We start from the raw sequence: 23245 nt of genomic DNA, 5'->3' as shown, positions 1-23245 counted from the left end.
CCTCAGCCGCCGCCTTCGACGGCCGGCCGTCCGAGGCTGACGACGCGCCCGGCCGCGGTTTGGGTGTCTCTGAGGCGCCCGGTCGGTGTTTGGGCGGCTCGGTGCCGGCCGGCCGGGCCCGGGACGGGCCGCCGGAGCCGGCCGCTCGCTGTCGGGCGCCGCGCGCGATCTGGGCCCGCGTCAGCCGCGCGAACGGCCGCTGCTGTTTGAGCGTGGTCAGTTTGATGGCCGGTCCCGAGGACGGGTAGCGCAGGCTGCTCGATACCACCAGCCTGAGACGGGAAGGATACAACGCGTCACCGGGGTGCACCGATTCAATCCGGTGCGAAACTGCGCATTGCTCGGGGTAATAGAACCTACAGACAGTTATATTAGTAAGAACGGCGGACAATAACATTTCATATTTGGTTGAGCCAAAAAAAAAAGTACGTAATGTCGAACAACTATTGACGAGCTCAGTGCTCTCAAACTACCCCTACAGTCTCCCCTCTGAGCCCACCTCTGCAGCATGCGCGCCTGCTTGTCCACCGCCTTCTGTGCCCGCAGTTTGGCCGACTGCGACTTCTTCTTGGCGATGAGGCTCGAGTGGGAGAGTTTGCGGAGCACCACCTGGGCGCGCTTCAGCGCCGGCGCGGCCTTCTCCGAGCGCGAGCTGCACACGGAGGAGGGAGAGTCGCGCGCCGACCGGCTGTGCAGCGCTGCAACGGCAAAACGGGGAGCTCATGTGCAGGCTAAGGCCATATCAGTCCGTTAACAAGGTTTAGTTCATGTGTGCAAAAAAAAAAAGAATAATAAAGTTAGCTTCCAGTTTAGTTGAAAGGGTACTCAATACTCACCACTGTTGTGCTTCTGAAAGAGCGGTTTGGTCGCCGACATTTTCACGTGTCCGTTCTGGCGGATCCCATTAGCACTCTTCTGATCCTGCAACACCGGAAAACCTCAATATTACTATCACCTCTACAGTCTACACACCCATAAATAAAGAACAAGACAGTAGTAAAATTTCAATGCGAACACATCGAAAGTAAATCATGTCTATGAAGTAACAATTCCACCGCGCTCCTCCACTGCACGCTAACCTTGGCGCGCGCGTTGGCTCCGGCGCGGCCGGGCGAGCCCTCGTGCCCAGCGGCCGCCGAGGAGCGGGCGGGTCGCCCCGCCCGGCTGCTGCCGCTGCTGCCCGGCAGGGGCGGGTGGTTGAACCGCTCCAGGTGTGCCGGTAATCGAGACGTGCCTGAGGGAGCCGACGAGGGATAAAACATCGCACGGTGGTCTGCATGGGATGTGCTACAGAAGTCGGGGGTGTTGTGGAAGAAATATATACCGCTAGCTTATTTCTTCAAAAATACTGTTTAACTTTATCCGATTGAAATCAGATTGGATACTGGAGGCCGCAAATCACAACACAAAACGTTATCCCTTCCTGATGCTTCCAGCCCCGGGATAATTTCGAAACGTTCCAAATTCCACTTCAAATCTCAGAATCAGCGCACTTGTCGACGCCGCCGGTTACCTCTGAAGCAGAGGAAGGTGATGAAGTCCTCAGTCTTGGGCAGGGGCCCGTCGGGCGGCAGCGGTGCCGGCGACGGCGGTCGGGAGGAGGCCGCCGGCGGCGACGGCGGCGCAGAGCCCGCGCACGGCGTGGCCACGCCCTGCGCGAACTTGCGCTGCGCGAACACCTTGCGTTTGCTGAGGAGCGGCGACTCTGGGGACGGCGCGCTGGCCGTGCGGTCGCGCACTGTGTCGCGCTTGGAGCGCGGCATGGCCGCGCGCCTGGCGGGACACAGGGAGAACGGTCATGGAAGGGCCACAGAGGTGGGATCTGTGCCAGTGGAGAACGTTAAGGAAATTGATCTTTACCTGTCCATGGCAAGGGGGATTGAGTGGATTAGTGGAGCACAGGCTCACACTAAGCTGCAGTCACCAAAAGTAAGGCAACTACATGCTGATTGTGATGATGAGTTGGAAAGCAACAATCAAGGGTTGCCAATCAATAATATTTGATTGAGCTGTTCTCTACATATATTGCAACAACTTCAAAATCTTCAGCATTTATGCTTGAGGTGGATACTGGATACATAACAAATTGGTCACTTTTCTGCAATGAATTGGATAATATGAAACTCAAGGTAAATTACAGCATAGGTATTAATTAAACATTTGAAATCATCACATTCCACCTCAATGGACATATTAGAAAATCATACAAATATTGCCACATTCTTTTGTAAGGCAATCTATAAGTTCTAGCTATAAAACTATGTTCAGAAAGAAAATATATGTAAGTATAACTCCTTGAGTGATCAGATTACATACAAAACTGATAATTGCTTATTGTGGGAGGCAAGAAATCTGTTCACTTGATTTCACTGAAACAAATTAGGTACCCAAGATAAAATATACAGTTATGAAATAAGAATAAGCTATACAACATAACATTCAAATCCTTAAGAATATAAAATATTTGAAGTATATATTATAACAATATTTTTCACACAAAACATATATAACTTATATTTGTCACACTCTGAGCCAGGTAGTTAAATTAAAGTTGTTAGGTAAAGTTAGGTCAGTTGGATTAGATTCAAATATTTTTGCTTCTAGTGTACCTGCTTTTGGGAGTTAAGCTGAGCATCATAAGAACCTAAGTTATTATATGGTTTGTGACATTATGGCATGGTATTTACTCAATTTTGAGCGCAGGGTGCAAAAGGTGACATTCACCTGTGTTCCAATTTGGTGATGTTTGTTGAAGATGTTTATCAGGATGCTTATTTATCTTAACTATATAGTATATTGCTTTTTCATTTTTGTTGAGTTTTTCTATCAGTAGGTTAGGTAAGGACATTGACATCACTCACATCAGCCCATGACAATGAAAATACCCATCAGAACAGCTTGATAAAGTGAAACACTGATGTGGACTGTGAAGAGAGAAAAAGGTGAATTCCACAAAATAACTCAATAAAAATCTCATGTGAAGCTATGTCAATAACAATCTTCAGCTTGGATTTTGATAGATTTAAGTGAAGTGGCTATAGCTCCAGCAGGTTGGGGTAAAGTCAAGCAGCTTGCCTTTTTAATTAGGTACCTTATGTGATGTTTGCGATCAGTAAACAGAAGATACACTGAAAACAACCGATGTCAGTGTATTATTCATAAAAAGGCACCGATTCTCGCCATTAATAGCACATCAAACACGGACATGAAAATGACAAATTCTGACACAAACAACAACCACCGATCCAAAATCACAGGCACTATGCGTCAGGTACGTATGAGACGCGGTATCAAGAGAGTACGCGCCACTGGCATTATCCTGGCTCTTACCTCATATGACTCACAGATCAATGACAAAAATATCGTTATTTTGATTGCAATACAATCAATTCAGCAGCTTTTTCAAATAAGATTTTCTTTCAATTGAAAAATTGAAGACAAATGCTTTCGTTTAATGTCCAAATAAAATAACTGAAGCTGTAACTCACCTGTTCAACTCACCTGTTTTATTTTATTGGGCAGTAATCGCCACGCCATGTGTGGATCGCCCATGATCGTAAATACAATACAATACAATACAATACTGTTGGGGGTTCCCTGCCTTCCAGAGTACAGCATAGAGGATGTGCATAGGATACGTGAGGAAGGAACCCGCGAACGTAGGGCTCGCCCGGCGGAGACACCACAAGGGGGTGCTGCCAAGCCGGGAACAAGAGCCTGCATAGTGACAAACACGAATTTTGCTATAGTTTCATGATACATACAATAAAAGATCGTATACAATAATGCAAACACAAATTAGGGGAAACAGGTCAACGCAATAGCCATCACATATGATAAGAGAACAAGGCATCACCCATCGAGTCAGCCAACATGGCCTTGAACCTGCTCAGGTCGGATTCACCTACGACCTGGTCAGGGAGTGCGTTCCAAGCGGTGATACAACGCTTGCTGAAGGACCTGGTCCTGACATCAGTTTGTGCTCGAGTGTGGCGGATTTTGAACATGTGGCCTCTGGTACTAGACGAGGGATCAAGTTCGAACATGGTAGTGGCATCTATACAACACTTTGCGTGGAAAATCTTCCAATATTGAATCAGATCGGCACGTAGAAGTCTGCCCTGGACCGAGTACTGGTTCAGAGCCCTAAGCCGGGATTTATAATCAAGCTCTCCCATGCCTAAGATCTTTTTAGTCCAACGGCGTTGAACAGATTCGAGGAGGCGCACGTCCCCTATATACGCAGTGTGCCATACACATGAGCAGTATTCCATGATGGGTCTTACATGAGTGTTGAATAAAGTGAGCATGAAATCAGGGGATCTGCAGACAGTTGACCTTAACAAGTTTTGGGTAAGGCCAGCAGCCTTTTGCACTGTCAAAGCCACATGCTGGTGAAACTTTAGGTCAGAATCAATAAGAACCCCGAGATCAGTGTGGGATTTCACGACCTGAATCGATGTTTGGTCTAAGTGATAGGACGGGGGAGGTAGGACATGGGACCTTCTTTGAAAGCGGATGACCACACATTTTTTCAGATTTAAGTAGAGACACCAGGACTCTGCCGTGCGTTGTAGCATCGTTATGTCCTTCTGACAAGCCTGTGAATCACGACAGTAGTTAGCTGGACTGTCGTGGCGTATTGTCATGTAGATCTTCAGGTCATCTGCAAATATTTTATACTGACAGAGGAGGTTACTTGCGACATGGTTGACGAAAATAAGAAAAAGAATTGGTCCGAGGACAGAACCCTGGGGTACGCCACTCGAGACGTTGCGCTGGCTGCTTGTCTTTCCCTTTACCTGGACTGACATGCGGCGACCAACAAGAAAGTCCTCGATCCAGCGGATGAGGGGGGTATTGATCCCTAGCAAATGTAACTTGGTGAGCAGAATAGGGTGAGATACTACGTCGAAGGCCTTGGAGAAGTCAAACATGATGACGTCAACGGTGTCGCCCCTGTCAAGGTGTCTGGAAACGTCATCGTAAACCAGCAGTAGTTGGTCCATGGTTGAGCGACCTGCACGAAACCCGAATTGGTGGTCAGACAAGATATTGTTGCTCTCGAGGTAGTCTGTCAGGTGGCGGGCGATTATTCGCTCTAGACACTTGCATGTTACTGAGGTCAGGCTAATAGGGCGATAATTAAGGGCTTGGTACCTTGAGCCTTTTTTGAAAATTGGCACAACTACCGACGATTTCCACTGGACAGGCAAGCGGCCTTCCCTCAGCGACTGGCGGAAGAGGAGTAATAATGGGTAAGTTAAAGCTGAGGCACACCTTTTTAGTAGGCAGGGGTGGATATCGTCCGCTCCCGCCGCAGAGAAAGCATCCAGGCACTGCAGGGAGGAGAGCACGTCCTGGGCACTGACGTAGAGTGGAGGCATCTGGCTGGATACAGACTGGTGATCAGTTGGGCCGCGACGAAGGGAAGGGCTGTGCAGGGCGGGTGTGAAAACACTGGCAAATGCAGTGACGAAAGCTTCAGCCATCAACTCTGGGTCGTCTGAGAGACTCCCGTCAGGTAACTGTAGCGGGCCGACTCCGGGACAACCAACTTTCTTCCTGCGAAGGTAAGCATGAAAACGTTTGGGCTGTGTCTTAAGATCATTAAGTAGTTCAAGCTCGTAGTTGACTTGAGACTCAGTAGCAAATGATCTTAGCTGCTTGTTTGCCTTGAAAAAGTCTCTCAAGGCTACCTCTGCTGCGACAGAGCTTTTGCCAAGGCGGTGGCGGACAGACTTATACTTTGCCCAAGCTTCCTTTTTACTGTTCCTTAACCTGTGAGGAGGGTTAGTTTTCCATGGCAGCCTGTTTGAGATCTGTTGTGGGGCAAGGGGAACACATTCCTCAACAAGGGGCATCAGGACATTCACGAAACGGGTATACGCGCCACCGATGTCAAGCGCTGTAAACTCAGCATCCCAGTCAACCTCGTATAAGGCACGCGATAGGATGTTGTATTTGCCTTTCTGCCACTTCCGGTACTTAGCAGGGGCGATCTGCGAAGGAGACGTCTCAAGGTCAAACACATAAGTGCATAGTATCGGGCAGTGGTCGCACCCGGGTAAGGGAGGGAGTACCTGAACAGATCCAACTCTGTCTGCATCTGTGGACAGGGACAGTAAAATTTGTGTTTTGTCACGTGACTTCTTGAAAAGGTCCTGCTTCAACGTAAATCACATTTCAAGTTCTTAGTAATCAGTTAATGCTGTAAAATTATCATTGATGTCAAAAAATATATATATAAAGTCCCTGTCTCCTTCGCAAAAAAATGATTTTGGATAAAAAATAACTTTAATTATGACACAAAAAAATAACATGTAACCTTGACCTAAAGCAATTTTAGCCATTTTATATGAAATTATGGATTTTTGTATCCATCAAACGAGTGCTTTTAGAAAGAACTAATGACGTCATTGTAAAGGTGCATGTAGCAGCTATCAGTAGGCGGAACTATGGTCAAGCGTACCCATTTTCGGGAACGCATTTTCGTTCCCATGTTTGGGAACGATAAACCCAAATATGGGAACGCCATGTAGGCATTATTTAAAACAAGAAAAAGAACCGTTAAATGACGTCCAAAAAATATTAAACGATCGTGAACCGCCTGATATTTGTCTCAATATTGTTGGGAAAGTGTTTGATATTGTAAGGCCCATCGTAGTTTCAAATTGTTCCCCTATTTCTAAAGCAGTCCATCATCCGGGCCGCGAGCCCAAATTTGGGAACGCTCTCGTACACTGGCGCTGCAAGCGTTCCTTATTATGGGAACGGCGTACCCAAAATTGGGAACGATTTCACCGACGCCTTTCAGGGGCTCTTTTCATTAACAAGCATCACGTCCAACGCCGCAACTTATTGTTAACGCAACAATCATCAGATGACCTTTCCGGCAAGACCGTCGCATGTTTCGCCCGGTCTTCTGCGCTTTTATTCCCGTCGATCTCGCAGCGGGCACGCCCCCCTCTGCAGGATTACGTAATTCACAACGCTCAGCGATGTTCAACAAGGTCTTCCATACCTATATCCACCGTCCGCGCCGAGGGTGGAGACATGTCAAGCACCTGTCTGTTTATCACCGATAGTTGATGAGCACAAGGAAGTATCTAAAAATGGGAACGCTGAATATGTTACACCATCAAAACACCTAGTCCCAATGAAAATCTAGTTTTTTCCTTTCTTAATGAGTGTAAGTGGCAAAAGGCCTGGTAGGATGGGCACGAGGAATGATCGAAATCAGCATAAAAATTATAAATAAGCCACACAGAGCGACCGATATAAGAGAAATTCCCCCAAAACGATCATGCTTAGAAACACGGAAGACAAAAAACCACGCTCATGACGCTCCTTATAAAACAACGCTGAACAGCTAGCATCCAAATAAAATAGTCTTTCCGGGCTGATAAAATACAGCTGAATGATTTTAAACCACTGAAACTGAGTTTACAACAGTAGTTCGGTAAAATCACTGACGTTTCACGCGGTCGTGCGCCACGACACCGAAAGTCAACAATATTACCTCGGGACTGTCCGCGTGTTCGCTTGCATATGTCAGCATCTGGTGTCGCTAGTATGAAACTTCATAACCAGGCGAAAATTATTATACTTGACCTCAAAATTTAAAAAACGCTTCATTTTCCTTAAAATTGCATGTTAAATGTAGTATAACCCATGTTTTCACAATTCCGTCATTTCAAAAAATCATTAAAAATATCATTCCACGGTCAATTTCCTTGTTCGACGGTCAGATTAAAGATAATTTTATAGAGACTTAGTAGATACTTAAATTAGCGTGCACTTTTTTGAAACGTGATGCACTAATGAGTTTTAGTGGGCGAACGGCCGAAAAATTACCTTCCGTTCTCATAAATGGGAACGCCCGTTCCCATATTTGGGAACTCCGTTCCCAAAAATGGGAACGTTCCTATATTTGGGTACTCATGACCATAGTTCCACCTACTGCTATGCATCAAACATGTGATGTAAACAATAGCAATGCGGGCAATCCGGGCAGCTCGGGCAGTTTGTGTTTTGAAGTGCATGGGTGCATTTCAATCTATTTCGTGCCAAGGCCCGAAGCAAGGCCATATATACCACTATATACCACAAGGCCCGAAGTTTGTGCTGCAGCTCTTGCTGCAGGGAGTTGTTGGTGAGTGGTTAGTTCAGTGCGTTTGAGTGACAAGCGGTTCCAATGCATGAAAGGACGGATCCACAGTCTTGATCTGCTGATACGATACTGAACATAAAGTCAGGACTCAGGGCTCAGGTTAAAAAAATGTATGTAGTAAACAGCGTATCACTATAGGTATAGAACATGGGGTGCCAAGTCTAAAGCCACAGAGCATCCTCACCGTAAGCTCAATCACGTGACAGGCAATTGAGGGCCTCCAGCATGGTGCGGTGCACAACAACAATAACGTAACAGCGACTTGCTAGCAACGACGGAGCAGTGAAACGAAAACATGACCCAGGGTTAGGGTTTTGTTATTTGGATTGCCTTTTTACCTCTGTGTACCAGATCATTTTTTGACAGTTCTGATAGTTACACATTTGACGTAGCTTGAATTGATTGCTTGGACTATCCTCCTGAAACCATACCTACTGCTCAGTCTGTGCATTGCCCACCAACTACAGTTGGTGTTGTGTCACTATTCACTAATAAACTTTTTTCCAGGACAACTATAACAATAAGGAAGCCAACATGAATGGAACACACCAACCAGTGGCTCTGTATGCTGGTGTGGAAGGGTGAGCGATTGTTATCCTCAAAGATTGTCAATTATTTAGGGGTTGAGGTTAGCTAGACCAGAATTGGTGTGCATGACAATAATTGTTTATCATAAGATGCCAAATGGTCTGTCATTTGTCAATCTTTTCAGGAATCAGGGTTTGATGATCAAATCAAGTCAAATCAAGGTCAAAACCAGAGTCTCCAATAGTCAGCAGTTACCTGCTTGAGCTCCTAGTTAAATTATAGGCATTGATAAATGATAGCCTTAGCAAGGAGCAGACAAACCTGTATAATACACTTGTATCTTTCAGTGGAGGCAGTCACTCTGCCATTGAGCTTTATGACTCTGCTGGAACATGTGTGGCACAAAGCTCAGGCCCATGCCTCAGTTTTGTTGTGAGTGTGCCTTGTGCCTGTGTGATACTAGTGTTAACTGTTTCTTTTAGATGGATTGTAGCTCATATATACTATGATATATTGTTTCAATTTCTGCTTTATTTTTAGTTTCTTGTGTGCATTTCAAGCTGTTACTAAGTGGTGCCTACATCTCTGCTACTGTTGTGGCAGATAAATTTTTCATTCTTTGTCATTACTGAAAACTTCTGACAGTGTATTCCTTCTGTAGAAAGTATTGTTCTGCTTTGTCATAGTGTAGTTTTGATTGATCTCTATGTATGCTCCCTTGCAGTGGCGGAAGTCATTCCGCCATAGCTCTGTTTGATGCAGATGGAAAATGTCTGGCAGAGTGCCAGGGGTCATGCATCAACTTCTTAGTGAGTAGTTGTGCATGGTTTTGTAGACGCAAGCATGAATCAGTTGAGACTGTGTAATCCGTGTACCGGAAAGTACGGAAAACATGCTACCTACTGAGCAATTCTCGAAATAGCTTCAATTATATTGTCCCGTTCTGGATAAATTGTTGGGCTTCAGATAAATCATTTCAACGTGCCTGCTCACTGGTAAAACCAAAGTGACTGATGGCTTTGAATACTAATTGAATTTGCTTTCTTTGAGAGGCTTGTAGGTTTAGCAAAGTGGATACTTATCGTGACCTGATGACCTGCAATCATAATGTGTCATTCATCCGGATCGATCGCACTTTGGTCCTTGAAATAATCGGGGTGTTGCGTCGAACGCGATATGGTTCGGGGCCTTGGGGGGGGGGGGGGGGGGGGTATCGGACGCTTTGATGAAATACCTGACTGTGCGGATGTCATTGCACAATATGCTTTTTATGTTAATTTACATCCGTATCATTTTTATCGTATTGGTCTTGTTCAATTCGTAATAACAAGTCGTAAGTGCTGCTAAAATGCATTGCATCGGTCAGTCGGTTTTAACTTTAATTTACAAGATATTGGAGTACTATTTCCGCTAACCTGCCCGTGCTCGTACCGCCGGGCCGCAGCTGATCGGTATGCCGGAGACGGAGCGGCGGATCCGCGCGCTGGTGGACGACGCTCTACAGAAGGCCGGACAGCCGGCGCACACCACCCTCCGCGCGCTGGTGCGTACCGGGGGTCCGGAGCGAGCCCGTCAGCACAGACACCATACACATCGTCACTAAGTTTGTGGAGTTGCGGACAACAAACTTGGGCGATGCGTCACACGACGGGGCGAGTCGCAACTGTTTTGTGGCGATGTTCTGACTGAGTTGTGTCGTATTTAGGGTCTGAATTTATTTGTCTCGTACCCGTGGTCCGAGTAGGTATGAGTCCGAACTTGTTTCGCCCCCAAGGATATGAGTCTGAGATTTCCCTCTTCCAGACCTGAGTCTGAGTCCGTGACATATTTCCCAGGGTCTGATTCTGACCGTATATCGTCCCACAGTGCCTGAGTCCGTATTGTATTCCCAGGGTCTGAGTCTGAGCGGCTGCGAGGTGGATGAAACCAACGAGGCGTTCCGTCAGAACCTGCTGGAGAACCACCCGACGCTGACCGAGTCGTGTTTCGTCTGCAGCGACACGGTCGGCACCATCGCCACTGCCTTCGAGGACGGTGAGCCGCCCCCGCCCCCGCCCACGCTGGGCGGGTGGGGGTACGGGGGGATTGGCTGGGCGCCCGTTGGACCCGCGTAGTGCGCGGGCGGCGGCTACTGGCTACGGAAAGATAGCAACAAATGTCCGGTAGCGGATCTCGCGAGTATCGCAATAGGCGGGCGATTAGCTCGAGTGCTTAAGTGATCTGGCTTTCATGACGTCGCAGTTTCAAGTTTGATTGATTGATGAGTGACATTGATTTTGAGAGATCCCGGATATCAATGCTTGTGCAGCCATTTTGTCATGTGAGCAATACGGATAAGTGCGGAATAGTCTTGTTGAAATCGTTTTTTACATTGCTGTTACGTCTGTCACCATTCACTTGTATTTAAATCTTTTTTCACGCCATTGCGAACGACATCGGTCTTTTTTATGTGTAAAAGGTAGTCTTTGCCAAATTGCTTTGTATTTCTCGCTCACCCTCACACACCACCGTGCGGTCCCATGGCTCGGACACGACTCCCCCTCTTCCCTATCCGGCGCGCCGGCATGGCCCCGAAACTGGGACGAACGGCCGCCGGGACCGCTCCGACGCCAGATGTGTCCTCCGTCCACACCGGAGGGGACGGGGCAGACGGCGGCCGGCCGACGCTCCCCGCGGCGCCGAGGCGACAGCCTCCAAAACTCAACTCTCACACTACACCTTCCCCTGATTCTCAAGAATCAACCACTGAAATTTTAACACAAACACGCACACAACCAGCCAAGCAATCCTAAGAGCCATTCTCTTAAACGCTCCTAATCAGCACGCATACATAATGTCCACGTGCCTTCCCCAATCATTTAAGAATCTTTTTTGCGTGCAGCGCCCGGCATGAATAAATGCGCTTGGCCAGGTTCACCAATTTTGTCACGGACCACAGATGCCACGAAACTACCAGCTCTCTCATTCAACCACTTGCCCTCTCCTGTCCATCAACGGCTCACACAAAATCAATTGGTCACCTTAAATCAAATGCACACAAAAAAACCACGAGCTCACAAACAATCAGACACTTCGGCGACTGCCACCACACGGCCCTCCTGTGGAATTTCCATTGCTGAGTGCTGGCGACTGCCACCACACGGCCCTCCTGTGGAATTTCCAGTGCAGTGCCGGCGACTGCCACCACACGGCCCTCCTGTGGAATTTTCAGTGCAGTCCCGGCAACTGCCACCACCTCCACAGTCCACCGGCTGCCACCACCTCCACAGCTCCACCGGCTGTTACTCCCACAGCCCCACCGGCTGTCACTTCCACAGTCACACCGGCTGTCACCTTCACCGCTGCGAGCATCACTCGCCAGCGCACTCACTGCGAGTATCACTCGCCAACACGTTCACTGCGAGCACCATTCGCCATCACCCTCACTGCGAGCATCACTCGCCAGCGCACTCACTGCGAGCATCACTCGCCAGCGCACTCACTGCGAGCATCACTCGCCAGCACCCTCACTGCGAGCATCACTCGCCAGAGCATTGCACAGAGGGGCCCAGCCGCTCAGTGTCCAGTTAGTCCAGCGGCACTAGGTTCTTCTGCCGGTCGCAGTCCACCTCGCCGTATCTGCCGATCCTCCCGGCCGGCTGTATATGGGCCAGTCCAGCAGCAGCCACCGGGACAGACGAGGTGACGGGCGGGGTCCACGGCAGACGCCACGGCTCCTGGGCGACCCCTGCTTCTCACTGCCTCGACAGCTCCGTTGCAAGTCGTTGCAAGCGGTGCCGATCACTGCCGCGTCACTACACCATCGCTCTCTTCAGGCATGTTGCCGAAATAGCTTGTAAAAGGTAGTCTTTGCCAAGTTGCTTTGTATTTCTCGCTCACCCTCACACACCACCGTGCGGTCCCATGGCTCGGACACGACTCCCCCTCTTCCCTATCCGGCGCGCCGGCATGGCCCCGAAACTGGGACGAACGGCCGCCGGGACCGCTCCGACGCCAGATGTGTCCTCCGTCCACACCGGAGGGGACGGGGCAGACGGCGGCCGGCCGACGCTCCCCGCGGCGCCGAGGCGACAGCCTCCAAAACCCAACTCTCACACTACATTTTGGTATATGCTTCACCGTTTCGCTGGAATTATCGCTTCCTTCTACCCAAAAACAAATATCCAAACGGAGGGTAACCTATTCGTTCCACGTCTTAGCTTTCGGTATGAGCCGTTACAGTAGCCGTCTGGTGACATATCTCCCAATCCCGTCTGTCCCCTCGCACAGGTGGTATGTGTCTGATCGCCGGTACCGGCTCCAACAGTCTGCTGCTGAAGGCGGACGGTACCACTCACCGCTGCGGCGGCTGGGGTCATCTCTTCGGAGACGAGGGCGGCGGTGAGTGCCCGTCAGAGGGGAGGGGAAGAGGGAGTGGGAGGTACGAAACAGCGGCACGAGCCACCGCTGTCGTGGCTGGGGACATCTGTTCGGAGACGAGGGAGGCGGTGAGTGCCTAGTTAGAGGGAGGGAGGGGGGAGGACGTTAGTTGCGGAAGGGATAGATGTGAGAATGCTGAGCTGGTTGCGGGATGCTGCGAGTTTGGGTGAGAAAGTGAGAGGGAACCACCGCTGAAATATCGATGCGGCGCGCCCGGCGGTACCAGACACTGCAGGTGTGCTGACTCTGAGCCCTTTCGCTAGTCCGGTAGTCATCGATCACCTCCCGGCCCGGCTCACTTTCACTTCATTGAACCATTGCCAGACGGGGTTTATCCGGGATTTCAGCCGTGTCGCTCTGCCGGGATCCCTCTGTTAGCGGGGATTTCGCCGTATTAGGAGCCGACATTCGATGTGGTTTCTCTGAGACAGTTGCATTAGGCCGGCAGCGATTATCGGTGAACTTTGCCATCGGTTGATTGTGATAGATGCAACGTCTGTTGATATCAAGTGTTACAATATGCAGCTTGAACCTCTGTGCCTTACGTCTATTTTCCTTCGCCTGATACCACTAATGGGTCGGTTGTGAAACATCCCTCCCCCCCCCCCCCCCGATTCTGTGAACCTTGTTCGGCCGCCCTCGTGTTGATTGCGCGTACTCGAGCTGCACCGCTCGCCCGACCCATGGCCACACCTTCCGTCCCGGACGTGGTGGGACTACCTGTGACGTCTTCAGAGGCACCGATTGCGTCATCGCCGCTCGCGGTGCTCACTGCTCACCAGTGTACTTAAAGGGACTATCCCACCTTAAACATGGGGTTTGAGTTGAGATAGCCAAGTTTGCGGCGAGGTTCAGGAACCACTATCTATCTAGGTTGCAACCCCCGCGGCCTCTTGGTGTTGAAGAAATTCGTTCCCTTCATTTGAAAATGGGCCTTGTACAAGGCCCTATCTTCAACATGGAGCGACCGTTAGTATGACGTCACCTCGTTTAGTCATTTTGATTTAAATGGGTTTGTTCGTTGAAAAATCGCTTAAAACTTGGTCTGAACTTTGTTGTGGTGCCTACAGAGTAAAAAGAATCAGCTTTATGACAGTAATGTGGCCTGGGGAAGGAGGTAATTTTGGGCTGTGACGTCACATATTTGAAAGTTTGTGTTTGGAATATGGGAAGCCTAAGATGTTTAATGAAAAATAAATGCCAGAACCGTGTTCCTGGTCATCCAATCTATAAAGTCGGGCACAATTTAACTGGTTTTAACAACATTTTAGAAGGTGGGATAGTCCCTTTAATCGCGGCTGTCGGTTATCTTAGAGCGAACCAAGGAATACGCGCGAAGTGTGGCTATTGCCACACCTTTCGATAAATCCCATGGGCCAATGTCTGCAGTTGAAGAAGGATTTGTTGTTTGCGTTGTATGTATATAATAAGGCCCTAGCTTTATACAGTTGTCGTGCACATTTTAACTTTTTTTAGCATGATTGGTGGTCGGAAAGCTGCACCTTTTGTCCTAAGGTATGAGATGAATATGACATAGGCGGGAGTTCGTGGCGAGGCTGCTTTCCTGTCGCTTACATTACATGAGGGCAGCGTTGTTTACCGAAGCGAAATCCGATCCAACCACTGCCCCCATCCCCCCTAATCACCTGCATTTAGAGCCGGCTGTGGTCGTTAAACGGTATTGGGTTACCCATGTCCTCAATGGACCCCAACGGTGTCATATGGCACGCGACGATAATACTCCGAGGGGAGACGCCGGGCCGGTACCTCCCTGCAATATGAGATCATACTCAATCCCGCTCAATCGGACCGCAGTGTAGTTAACTCTATGTTCTGTACCGCCCTGTAGCCTGGTGGATCGCCCACGAGGCCATCAAGTGGGTGTTTGACGAGGATGACAACCTAAGGAAGCCGCCGCACAGCACCGAGGCCGTCAGGGAGGCCATCTTCACCTGCTTCGGCGTCACAGACAGGTAGGTTAGCCCCCGTCCGTCCGTCCGTCATTTCGCGGTCACCGCTATGGGCGGGGCTTTTTTACCAGAGTGAGGGATGTAGTAATCTTGTGAGGGATATGCGCTGTAACAGCTGCTGTGAACACAGCGTGGCTCGTGTCTCAGCCATTATCCCCCTATTAGTGGTGCTTGTGGAACACTATCATGTTTCATCATTGTTTGCAGATGCCCATTGCATAATGTCCGCAGACACCGCCGTATCACTGGACATTTCTTTATGAGGCTTCCGCTCTGTTCAACTTCAGACACTTTCCGAGCTGTGCACTCCATCTGATTGCGCGTTACCTTCAACTCGTGTTGCATCACTCGATTGTTGTTCTCAGTATATGACTCCGCCCCATTCTCCGGCCTCCCCGTTTCCCGTCATCGCGTCCCTCCCCTTCCCTGACTAACGCCACGCCCCGGCTGTTTACTAGTAACCCATGCAGTGTTCATCCGTTTTCCCACCCGTCCATTTTACTATCATCTGTGTCATCTGTTCAAATTACGCACACGTATTGTGTAGTTCCCGCCCTGTTTGTTGCCCGGTGTTGTGTGTGATGTGTGACGCCCACGTGTTGTTTGTTGCCCTTCCTGTGACCGACCCCCTCCCGCGCCCCGCGGCAGGTTCGGTCTGCTGGCGCACGCGTACACAAAGTTCGAGAAGCAGCGGTTCGCGGCGCTCTGCGAACACCTGGCGGCCGCCGCGCGCCACGGCGACCCTCTCTGCCTGCAGTTGTTCAAGGAGGCCGGCGCCTGGCTGGGCAGATACATCGCCGCACTGCTGCCCAATGTGGACAAGGTAGGCCGTAGGGACGGCGCCTGACTGGGGTGTATGTTCAAGGAGGCCGGCGCCTGGCTGGGCAGATACATCGCCGCCCTGCTGCCCAATGTCGACAAGGTAGGGATGACATTAGTGAAAGAACAGACCTTACTTGGCAGTTGGCAGAAGAGGTTAGGTGAAGATCCAACAGTTTACAGAGATGTGAGAACGTCGGAAAGGTATAATTGGCCCAATGTCGAAAAGGATACAGATCCGATACCGACTAGACAATATGACGCCACTATCCTGCTAACTGACAGACTCGATTCTCAGAGTACGCATTGACCGTGGAAAGTAAGGTCGACCAGTTATGGACCTGAGACTAGTAAAACATCACCATCCCGGTCGGACCGTGCCGCTACCCTCTTCGCGGTACGTTTGACTCAACGTCTAAACAGACACCGGGCACCGGCATCGAGCGGTAGTTGGGTCCGCGAGCGGTTGAACAGCAAGCAAGCTTTATCTAACCTTACGGGCACTATGACCCACATTGCCTTCCACGTAACGTAGCCATTCGGGTTGAAGATCCGCATCAACAAATAAAAGGATACGTAGTTAGTTTTATAGACTCAGCATGAACAAGGGAACCGGCGCTTTGTCGTGTGAGACTGGGGCCCGTTTACTGTTAACGTTGATTAGCCTGCAGCAGCCGCTGCCAATGACATGGTGGGTTGGTGACGTGGTGGTGGTGGCATGGTGGTGTGGTGTGTTTGCTGCTGGGTGGCCTTTGGTGGTTTCTGCTGACTTGACCAGTGGCGGGCGGGCTGGGCGGTCACGCGGTGTCTGTGTGGCACTTTACCGCGCGCCGCGCTCTATGGTTTCGGCTTACCGATCCATGGTGTGCCTGCACAGGTGTCGATGCACGGTGTTTGTGTGTGGTGGACTGAATGGTGGCAAAAGGTCGCGGGGTGGTTGGACTGGAAAATGTGTCCGTTTGGTGTGGCATGACGCGGAGCTGTTTATGGTAGTAACTGGGGTCGGGACGGTTACAGGAAATGGTAACGACGATACCGTGATGTCAATTTTGATGAAAATCGTTCTGCAAACAGCACTGAGAACGGGTGACGATGCAGTCGCATACAGCTCTTCTTAGTTCTTGGAGCCGTCAGCTCCTCATGCCAGTCTTTAGGTTTGATGGAGGACCCCACCGAAAATTTGTCACATCGCGCGGTACATAGCTGGAAAGCAAACGTCCTTTCGTTGCATCTTTACGAATTGCGCCACCGGCTAGCAGAGTTCTTAATTCAATCGCCTGCTTATCTGTGAATTTGGCGCTGGATACACTGGAGACAGGGTCGGCTGACTCCCCCATCCAACTCGATCGGCGCGGTGTTTTACACGGTTCTTTTGTCAGTAATTTTCTCCAGTTTGTCATGGCGTCTCTAACCTCCGTCCCTTCCCTGCGGCAATCGAAGCAATCTGCCGAGCGCCGCGACTTACCGTCTTCCCCTCCCTCCCCACAGATGCTGTCTGCCGGGCGCCGTGTGACTCCCCCTCCCTGCCTGCAGGAGATGCTGTCGGCGGAGCGCGGTCTGCAGATAGTGGTGGTGGGCGCCGTGTGACTCCCCCTCCCTGCCCACAGGAGATGCTGTCGGCGGAGCGCGGTCTGCAGATAGTGTTGGTGGGCGCCGTGTGACTCCCCCTCCCTCCCCACAGGAGATGCTGTCGGCGGAGCGCGGTCTGCAGATAGTGGTGGTCGGGGCGCCGTGTGACTCCCCCTCCCTCCCTGCAGGAGATGCTGTCGGCGGAGCGCGGTCTGCAGATAGTGGTGGTCGGCGCCGTGTGACTCCCCCTCCCTGCCCACAGGAGATGCTGTCGGCGGAGCGCGGTCTGCAGATAGTGGTGGTGGGCGCCGTGTGACTCCCCCTCCCTCCCTGCAGGAGATGCTGTCGGCGGAGCGCGGTCTGCAGATAGTGGTGGTCGGCGCCGTGTGACTCCCCCTCCCTGCCCACAGGAGATGCTGTCGGCGGAGCGCGGTCTGCAGATAGTGGTGGTGGGCGCCGTGTGACTCCCCCTCCCTCCCTGAGATGCTGTCGGCGGAGCGCGGTCTGCAGATAGTGGTGGTGGGCGCCGTGTGACTCCCCCTCCCTCCCCGCAGGAGATGCTGTCGGCGGAGCGCGGTCTGCAGATAGTGGTGGTGGGCGCCGTGTTCCGCTCGTGGCCGCTGCTCCGGGACGGTCTGCTCGAGGTGGCCGGGCCGCTGCTGCCCGCCTTCCAGCTGCTCGAGCTGCGCGGATCACTCTGCAGCGGAGCGGCGTTCCTGGCCGCGCGCCGCGCCGGCCACCGGCTGCCGCGCGACTGCAGCCAGCACACCAAGCTGCTCTGCAGCTGGCGGCAGTGACCGCAGTCAGCACAGGGTGGCAGTGACTGCAGCCAGCACAGGGCGGCAGTAGTGACTGCAGTCAGCACAGGGTGGCAGTGACTGCAGTCACCACACCAAACTGCTGTGCAGCAGCTGGCGGCAGTTTAGCGACGCAGTTAGGCAGTGGCGGCGCACGTAGCGCCAAATACGCCGGACATTTAGTGCCAACCATCCGCCATCGCACAGAGCCGGCCGGGAGGACGGGTGGGGCAGCGAGCGAAACACCGGGACTTGGGGAGAGGATTGTAGCGTAGGAGCTAGCGTGCGGAGAGAAATGCTCGAGACGTGTTGAGGAGGGGAAGGATAAAACTGGAGCCTGATGTTCGCCCAGTCATTCAGGAATTACTTCATTGTCCAGTGGATGTCTGTGCCGTGCTGTGTTGTGTTGTGCGCTGGTGGATTTATTTGTGACAGAGCCAGAGGCGGCCGGGTGAGCGGGTGACTGCCCGTGAATTTCCGTTCGAGACATTCCCGTGCCATATTTATCATTTGTTGCTTTTTAGGTTGATTTTATCATTAGCACTTCACTTTGTTGAGGCGCGGTGAGCTGGGCTGGGCTGCTTGGTTTTCTGGGAATCATGTGCTGACGGACTGCCTAGTGCCTATTGCATTAATTGTGGTTATGGAGTGCCCCGCAACGGGTTGGGTGCTACCAAAGAGCTTGGTTGTCAGGATGTGAGGGCTTTCCGGGAGTACAAGACTTTGATCATGCTTCGCTTTACGTTATGTTGAATCGTAGAAGTTTATATTAATTCTATTTTCGTACATCGATTGACAAGTCATTCACCTAAATGTGAGAGATTTCACAATCAACTGTGATTGACCATTTGTGATTTTTTTTAGTGAATCAAACATTCCACGGCATGCATTTTTGTAATACAATTGCTCAAATCGAACGATTTGTCTGTCCCTCCCTCAGAGTTCCGAACAGTACCTATTGCAGAGCACTCCTCAACCAAGATTTTAGTCCTGATTCCATTCGGTACGACTCTAGAGCCCTCCTTTCCATCCACTGTGGCCCGGTCTGCCTCTTCGCGGCAGAGCCTGCACCAGGGCAACTCTTCATGATGCTCGCCACCTTTTTCGAACGCATTCCCAGGTACCCGTTACCCCACAAAAAGAGCGCAGAAGCATGTAAGTTTATTGGCCATTACCAGAATGAGGCCTGGCCCTGTGGCCCGCCGAAACTGCAGCAGCGACGCACTGCTGCTGCTGCTGCTGCTGCTGTATCCGAAGGAGCTGAAAAAGGCAGTCAGTGCGAACACGAGCACAAGAGCAAGACTTAGCACCCAGCGATTCCTTACGTTAACAGAGCGTGATGCACGGAATCGTGAGACAGGGGGAGAGGTTCGTCTGTGCGTCAGGGAAGGCTTATTCTGTCCAGTTCAGAGATTAAGTCGTGAGGCAAATGATAAACATCGCTAAGAGCGCATTCGAAAGAAAAGGACGTATTTGGCAAGTGGAAATGGCAAATCGATACCTTTAGCATTACCACCCTGGCGGACAAGTGAAAGCGCGGATAAAGACGGGGGCGATTCAAATATGAAGAGAATTTGTGCAGTAGGACGTTTTCATCTCTGAATACATGACTTTACGTCAGTCTGAGCAGCAGCTGAGGGGGTCAGGAAGCGGGATGTCCCGGGGTTGGCACGTTACCGGCATGGGTCCGTCCGAGCGAGCCGGGTCCGAGTGTGGCGCTCCAGCGTGCAGCGGGGTCCTGTCCTGTCCTGTCCTGATCCATCCATGATTCCGTGATCCATGATTCCGTGATCCTGATCCGTGACCATCCTATCCAGTGCCACACATCCCCTTCACATCCGATCCAGAGTGATATCCCGGCCATGAAATCCATTTCCGCGTGTGTCTGTGTGCTATCCAATGCATCCAAATCCAATCCTGGGGCTATCCAATGCATCCTTGATTCTATAAAAACAAATGCAGGAAAGAGTGTTAGACGCCGCACAGACATACGTACAAAACAATGACATCGAACATGTTTACCGCTTGTGTTTAAATTGAAACATCCAATTACATTTAAGACCGTTTATGAACCAACCCCACATACAAATGGTGAATGAACTTAAAATGCCGAGGGCGAGCACTACTCGCGCCTCCCCCGAATGTCCACAAACACACACAGGCTAGACAGCGAAAGGTCAGAGGCTTATGAACCTTGGGCTGTGAGCTCCGGGCGTCGCGGGTCCCCAGTCTGCGTCTTCAGGCCGCCGGTGCGCGGCCGCCGCCCCTCCTCGGCCAGTCGGCTCTGCTCAGTAGCGCTCACGCGAGACGGAGCGGGAGCGGGAGCGCGAGTAGGAGCGCTTCACCGGCGAGTAGGTGGGCGAGCTGCGGCGGCGCGGCGAGTACGAGCGCGAGCGGGAGCGGCGCGCGCCGCCGCCGCCGCCGCCGCCGCTGCTGCTGGCGCCCGTGTCTTCCTTGACACGCACGTACGACACCTCACCCTGGGGGAAGAGAAGGTGACAGTCTGTTCAGACAACCCTGTTCAGCCAGCCAGTGATGCGTGAACAAAATTCACATTCTCAAAACCGACATAAGTGTTGAATAGAATGAGCATACTTCCGCTGATAACTAGATTCGAGAATAATTACGCTGTCCAATGAAAACATTTAACAAATGAATAATTGAAGGAAAGATCAAAAATCAAACTGAATATATCTTATATCACCAATTTAACAAAACATACCTCATGTGAGCGGAACTTTGAATCGTCCAGCTTTTTGACGGCGTACTTCATGTCCTCGTATCGGAGGAACTCGACGGTGCCGGTGCCGTCCTTGTAGGAGTCGGCGAAGCAGACGTCTCCGGCCTCGCGCATGTGGTCCTTGAGGTCCTGCCAGCTGCCGGTGGGCGGCAGTCCGGTGACCAGCACGCGGTACTGGGAGCGGCGCGCCGGCGGGCCGCGGCCCCGGCCCGGCCCGGCGCCCATCATGCCTCGGCCGCCCATCATGCCGCCGCGGCCCGGGCCGCCGCCGCGCGGAAACTCCACACGCAGCCGGTAGCCGTCGTAGTCGTACCCGTCGCGGGCGTACACGGCGTCATCGGCGTCCCTGGCGGGGTAACAGTGACTGGTCAGGTGCTGGTCAGAGGTACCCATCGCGGGCGTACACGGCGTCATCGGCGTCCCTGGTGGGGTAACAGTGACTGGTCAGGTGCTGGTCAGAGGTACCCGTCGCGGGCGTACACGGCGTCATCGGCGTCCCTGGCGGGGTAACAGTGACTAGTCAGGTGCTGGTCAGAGGTCCAGCCTGGTGGGTGGCATGGTTAGTTGTGCAATCCATGTTTTTTGCTTAGCACAATAAAAGAGCAAGTGGAAACTACCTGTGCAAGGGTTTGTACATTTGAACAATGTCACCAAGCAATCACAGCAGAATGGAAGTTGACCATGCTTATTGATGCTCAAGACCATAAAACTTAGCATGGGCAATAGTCAGCTAAGAAACACATGCCTGTGAATGCAAGGTACAAAATAAAAATTGAGGGAGTTAAGTCTTTTTTATTTAACATTTACCTAAATGCAATAAAAAGTTTCAACTCAGAGTGAGCTTACAGCAAGCAAAAGTTGAAACACAGTGTTAGCATGGTAAAAATTGTAAGCAATGATAACAACTGGCAGCTTCAGTGATATCTACTAAGTGATAATCTTAGTAAATAATGCATGACTTTATTTGTTCTTTTACTATGTAATGCCAAAAAAAAACAGCCTGCCAATCAGGTAGGTATGATAACAAAATATTGTGAGCCAATTTAAGATAAGTATGCACATTTCATATTGATGTCCTTAGCATTATTGCTTTTCCACTCGACTTAAGCAAAAAAATGAATTATTTAGAATTGATAAAATGGTTGGTCAAAACACATTATTGAATGGGGTTCTGAGCCATGTAGATATCACATAAAGGATACAACACTGCTCCATCTTAAACTAAGCTCATTTTCTGATTACAAATTGAAAAAGAAACTTTCCTAGAGCTAATGTACAAACCTTGGATCTTCAAACTCGACAAATGCAAAAGGGGGTCCTTTCCGGTTCTTCAGATCAATGAATACGATTTTGCCAAACTTGTAGAACAGGTCCTCAATATCTTTGGTGCGGATATCAGGAGGAAGATTCCCAACATAGATGCGACACTCATTGCGGCCAGACATGACTAAGGAGTAGGTGAATGAAGTTCTATTGAAAGACCAAAAGAAATGTGAGATCACTTTCGACTCTAATCAAACTAATCCTTCCTCTTGGCCGCAAAATTTACATAAAACCACACGCTACGAATCTGGCGCACCGCCGGGGATGGAAAACTGCCCCTTTTCAAGAAAAATTAGGAAGTGCAGGGCTCAGCAGCTTCAAATGAGCCCTCTTATCTTTGATTCAACTGATCCCTGAATAGCGTAGGGAAAATCCGTAGCCTCGCCCAAAACAAATGAAACTGAGTGGGCCTTATTGCGCCCAAAATCTCAACAAGCAAGATAAAGATGGCGGCGTCCACGGCGTCGAGTTTTATCTAAATCAAGCATGTCTTTTTTATTTTCTAAGTTATTTTGAACTTTTTAAACTAAATTTCAAATTTTGAAGACTGAAAACAGTGATTTAAACAAAACATACTGTTTTATTGGCATAGATAGATATTGGGCTTCATTTGTTTCTCTTCTCACTACTATTTGTTGCTTTCATCTACGCCGCACAAAAGACGAAATCAGCTTATTTACAGGCTGTTCTAAAAATTATGCCTGCTGTAGTGCAGTTGCTATCGTCATCAATTAAATGCTATTTTTCTGCATAATTAGTGTCAGACTTTAAAAATGAATGAAATTTTGGTTCAAAATAGCAATAATATATAGACTAAAAATTATTTCCCACTCTGAAACTATTTGTCGTTGAATTGAAAACTCCTGCTTGCCAGGATTTTGATTGGTCAAATATTTTGCAGCAGAAA

The 23245-nt window shown here is 50.3% G+C and overlaps 3 protein-coding genes across 9 annotated transcripts; 1 reads left to right on the top strand and 2 right to left on the bottom strand.

The window, feature by feature from the left end:
* Positions 1-2: 2 nt before the first annotated feature.
* Positions 3-3226, bottom strand: LOC122383028 (protein Jumonji-like). The gene is made up of 7 exons (XM_043369085.1): positions 3092-3226; positions 1514-1773; positions 1080-1234; positions 837-921; positions 500-698; positions 150-272; positions 3-36 (listed from the first exon to the last, which is right to left on the bottom strand). Exons 2-7 carry the CDS (start codon positions 1761-1763, stop codon positions 3-5), a joined length of 846 nt encoding a protein of 281 aa, XP_043225020.1. The 5' UTR covers positions 1764-1773; positions 3092-3226.
* Positions 3227-3622: 396 nt separating this feature from the next.
* On the top strand, positions 3623-19192 carry LOC122383021 (N-acetyl-D-glucosamine kinase-like). Of its 6 annotated transcripts, none has more exons than XM_043369073.1 (9): positions 3623-3638; positions 8681-8754; positions 9426-9510; positions 10146-10244; positions 10594-10735; positions 12971-13081; positions 14970-15093; positions 15739-15913; positions 18033-19192. In XM_043369073.1, exons 1-9 carry the CDS (start codon positions 3624-3626, stop codon positions 18273-18275), a joined length of 1068 nt encoding a protein of 355 aa, XP_043225008.1. In that variant the 5' UTR covers position 3623; the 3' UTR covers positions 18276-19192. The 6 variants fall into 6 exon arrangements, with proteins under 6 accessions (XP_043225008.1, XP_043225013.1, XP_043225012.1 ...); XM_043369078.1 differs by lacking the exon at positions 18033-19192 and adding an exon at positions 17443-17511; XM_043369074.1 differs by lacking the exon at positions 3623-3638 and adding an exon at positions 7882-8155.
* A 231-nt stretch (positions 19193-19423) lies between these two features.
* On the bottom strand, positions 19424-22815 carry LOC122383023 (serine/arginine-rich splicing factor 1A-like). Of its 2 annotated transcripts, XR_006256762.1 has the most exons (4): positions 22297-22799; positions 20998-21361; positions 20469-20755; positions 19424-20219 (listed from the first exon to the last, which is right to left on the bottom strand). XR_006256762.1 is itself a non-coding variant. In XM_043369080.1 (3 exons), the coding sequence occupies exons 1-3, from the start codon at positions 22458-22460 to the stop codon at positions 20564-20566; spliced, it is 720 nt and encodes a 239-aa protein (XP_043225015.1). In that variant the 5' UTR covers positions 22461-22815; the 3' UTR covers positions 19424-20563. The 2 variants fall into 2 exon arrangements, 1 of the variants encoding a protein (XP_043225015.1); XM_043369080.1 differs by having other exon boundaries at positions 19424-20755; positions 22297-22815.
* Between the last annotated feature and the right edge of the window lie 430 nt (positions 22816-23245).

The sequence above is a fragment of the Amphibalanus amphitrite genome, unplaced genomic scaffold (assembly GCF_019059575.1).
Source record: "Amphibalanus amphitrite isolate SeventyFive unplaced genomic scaffold, NRLGWU_Aamphi_draft 000153F_arrow, whole genome shotgun sequence".
Lineage (NCBI taxonomy): Eukaryota > Metazoa > Arthropoda > Thecostraca > Balanomorpha > Balanidae > Amphibalanus > Amphibalanus amphitrite.
Note: the sequence above shows the minus strand (reverse complement) of the source record. Positions and strands in the feature narration are given on the sequence as shown.

What these genes read in the sequence shown, in the direction of transcription:
- LOC122383028 (XM_043369085.1), bottom strand. Translation starts at nt 1,763, where the DNA reads ATGCCGCGCTCCAAGCGCGACACAGTGCGCGACCGCACGGCCAGCGCG. An exon ending in GAGCCAACGCGCGCGCCAAG is followed by an intron (nt 922 to 1,079) that starts GTTAGCGTGCAG and finishes CCGGTGTTGCAG; the next exon opens with GATCAGAAGAGTGCTAATGG. An exon ending in CAGGCGCGCATGCTGCAGAG is followed by an intron (nt 273 to 499) that starts GTGGGCTCAGAG and finishes TTCCCGTCTCAG; the next exon opens with GCTGGTGGTATCGAGCAGCC.
- LOC122383021 (XM_043369073.1), top strand. An exon ending in ACACCACCCTCCGCGCGCTG is followed by an intron (nt 10,245 to 10,593) that starts GTGCGTACCGGG and finishes TTGTATTCCCAG; the next exon opens with GGTCTGAGTCTGAGCGGCTG. An exon ending in TGCTTCGGCGTCACAGACAG is followed by an intron (nt 15,094 to 15,738) that starts GTAGGTTAGCCC and finishes GCCCCGCGGCAG; the next exon opens with GTTCGGTCTGCTGGCGCACG.
- LOC122383023 (XM_043369080.1), bottom strand. Translation starts at nt 22,460, where the DNA reads ATGTCTGGCCGCAATGAGTGTCGCATCTATGTTGGGAATCTTCCTCCT. An exon ending in GTCGAGTTTGAAGATCCAAG is followed by an intron (nt 21,362 to 22,296) that starts GTTTGTACATTA and finishes TTACCCCGCCAG; the next exon opens with GGACGCCGATGACGCCGTGT. An exon ending in CAAAGTTCCGCTCACATGAG is followed by an intron (nt 20,756 to 20,997) that starts GTATGTTTTGTT and finishes CTCTTCCCCCAG; the next exon opens with GGTGAGGTGTCGTACGTGCG.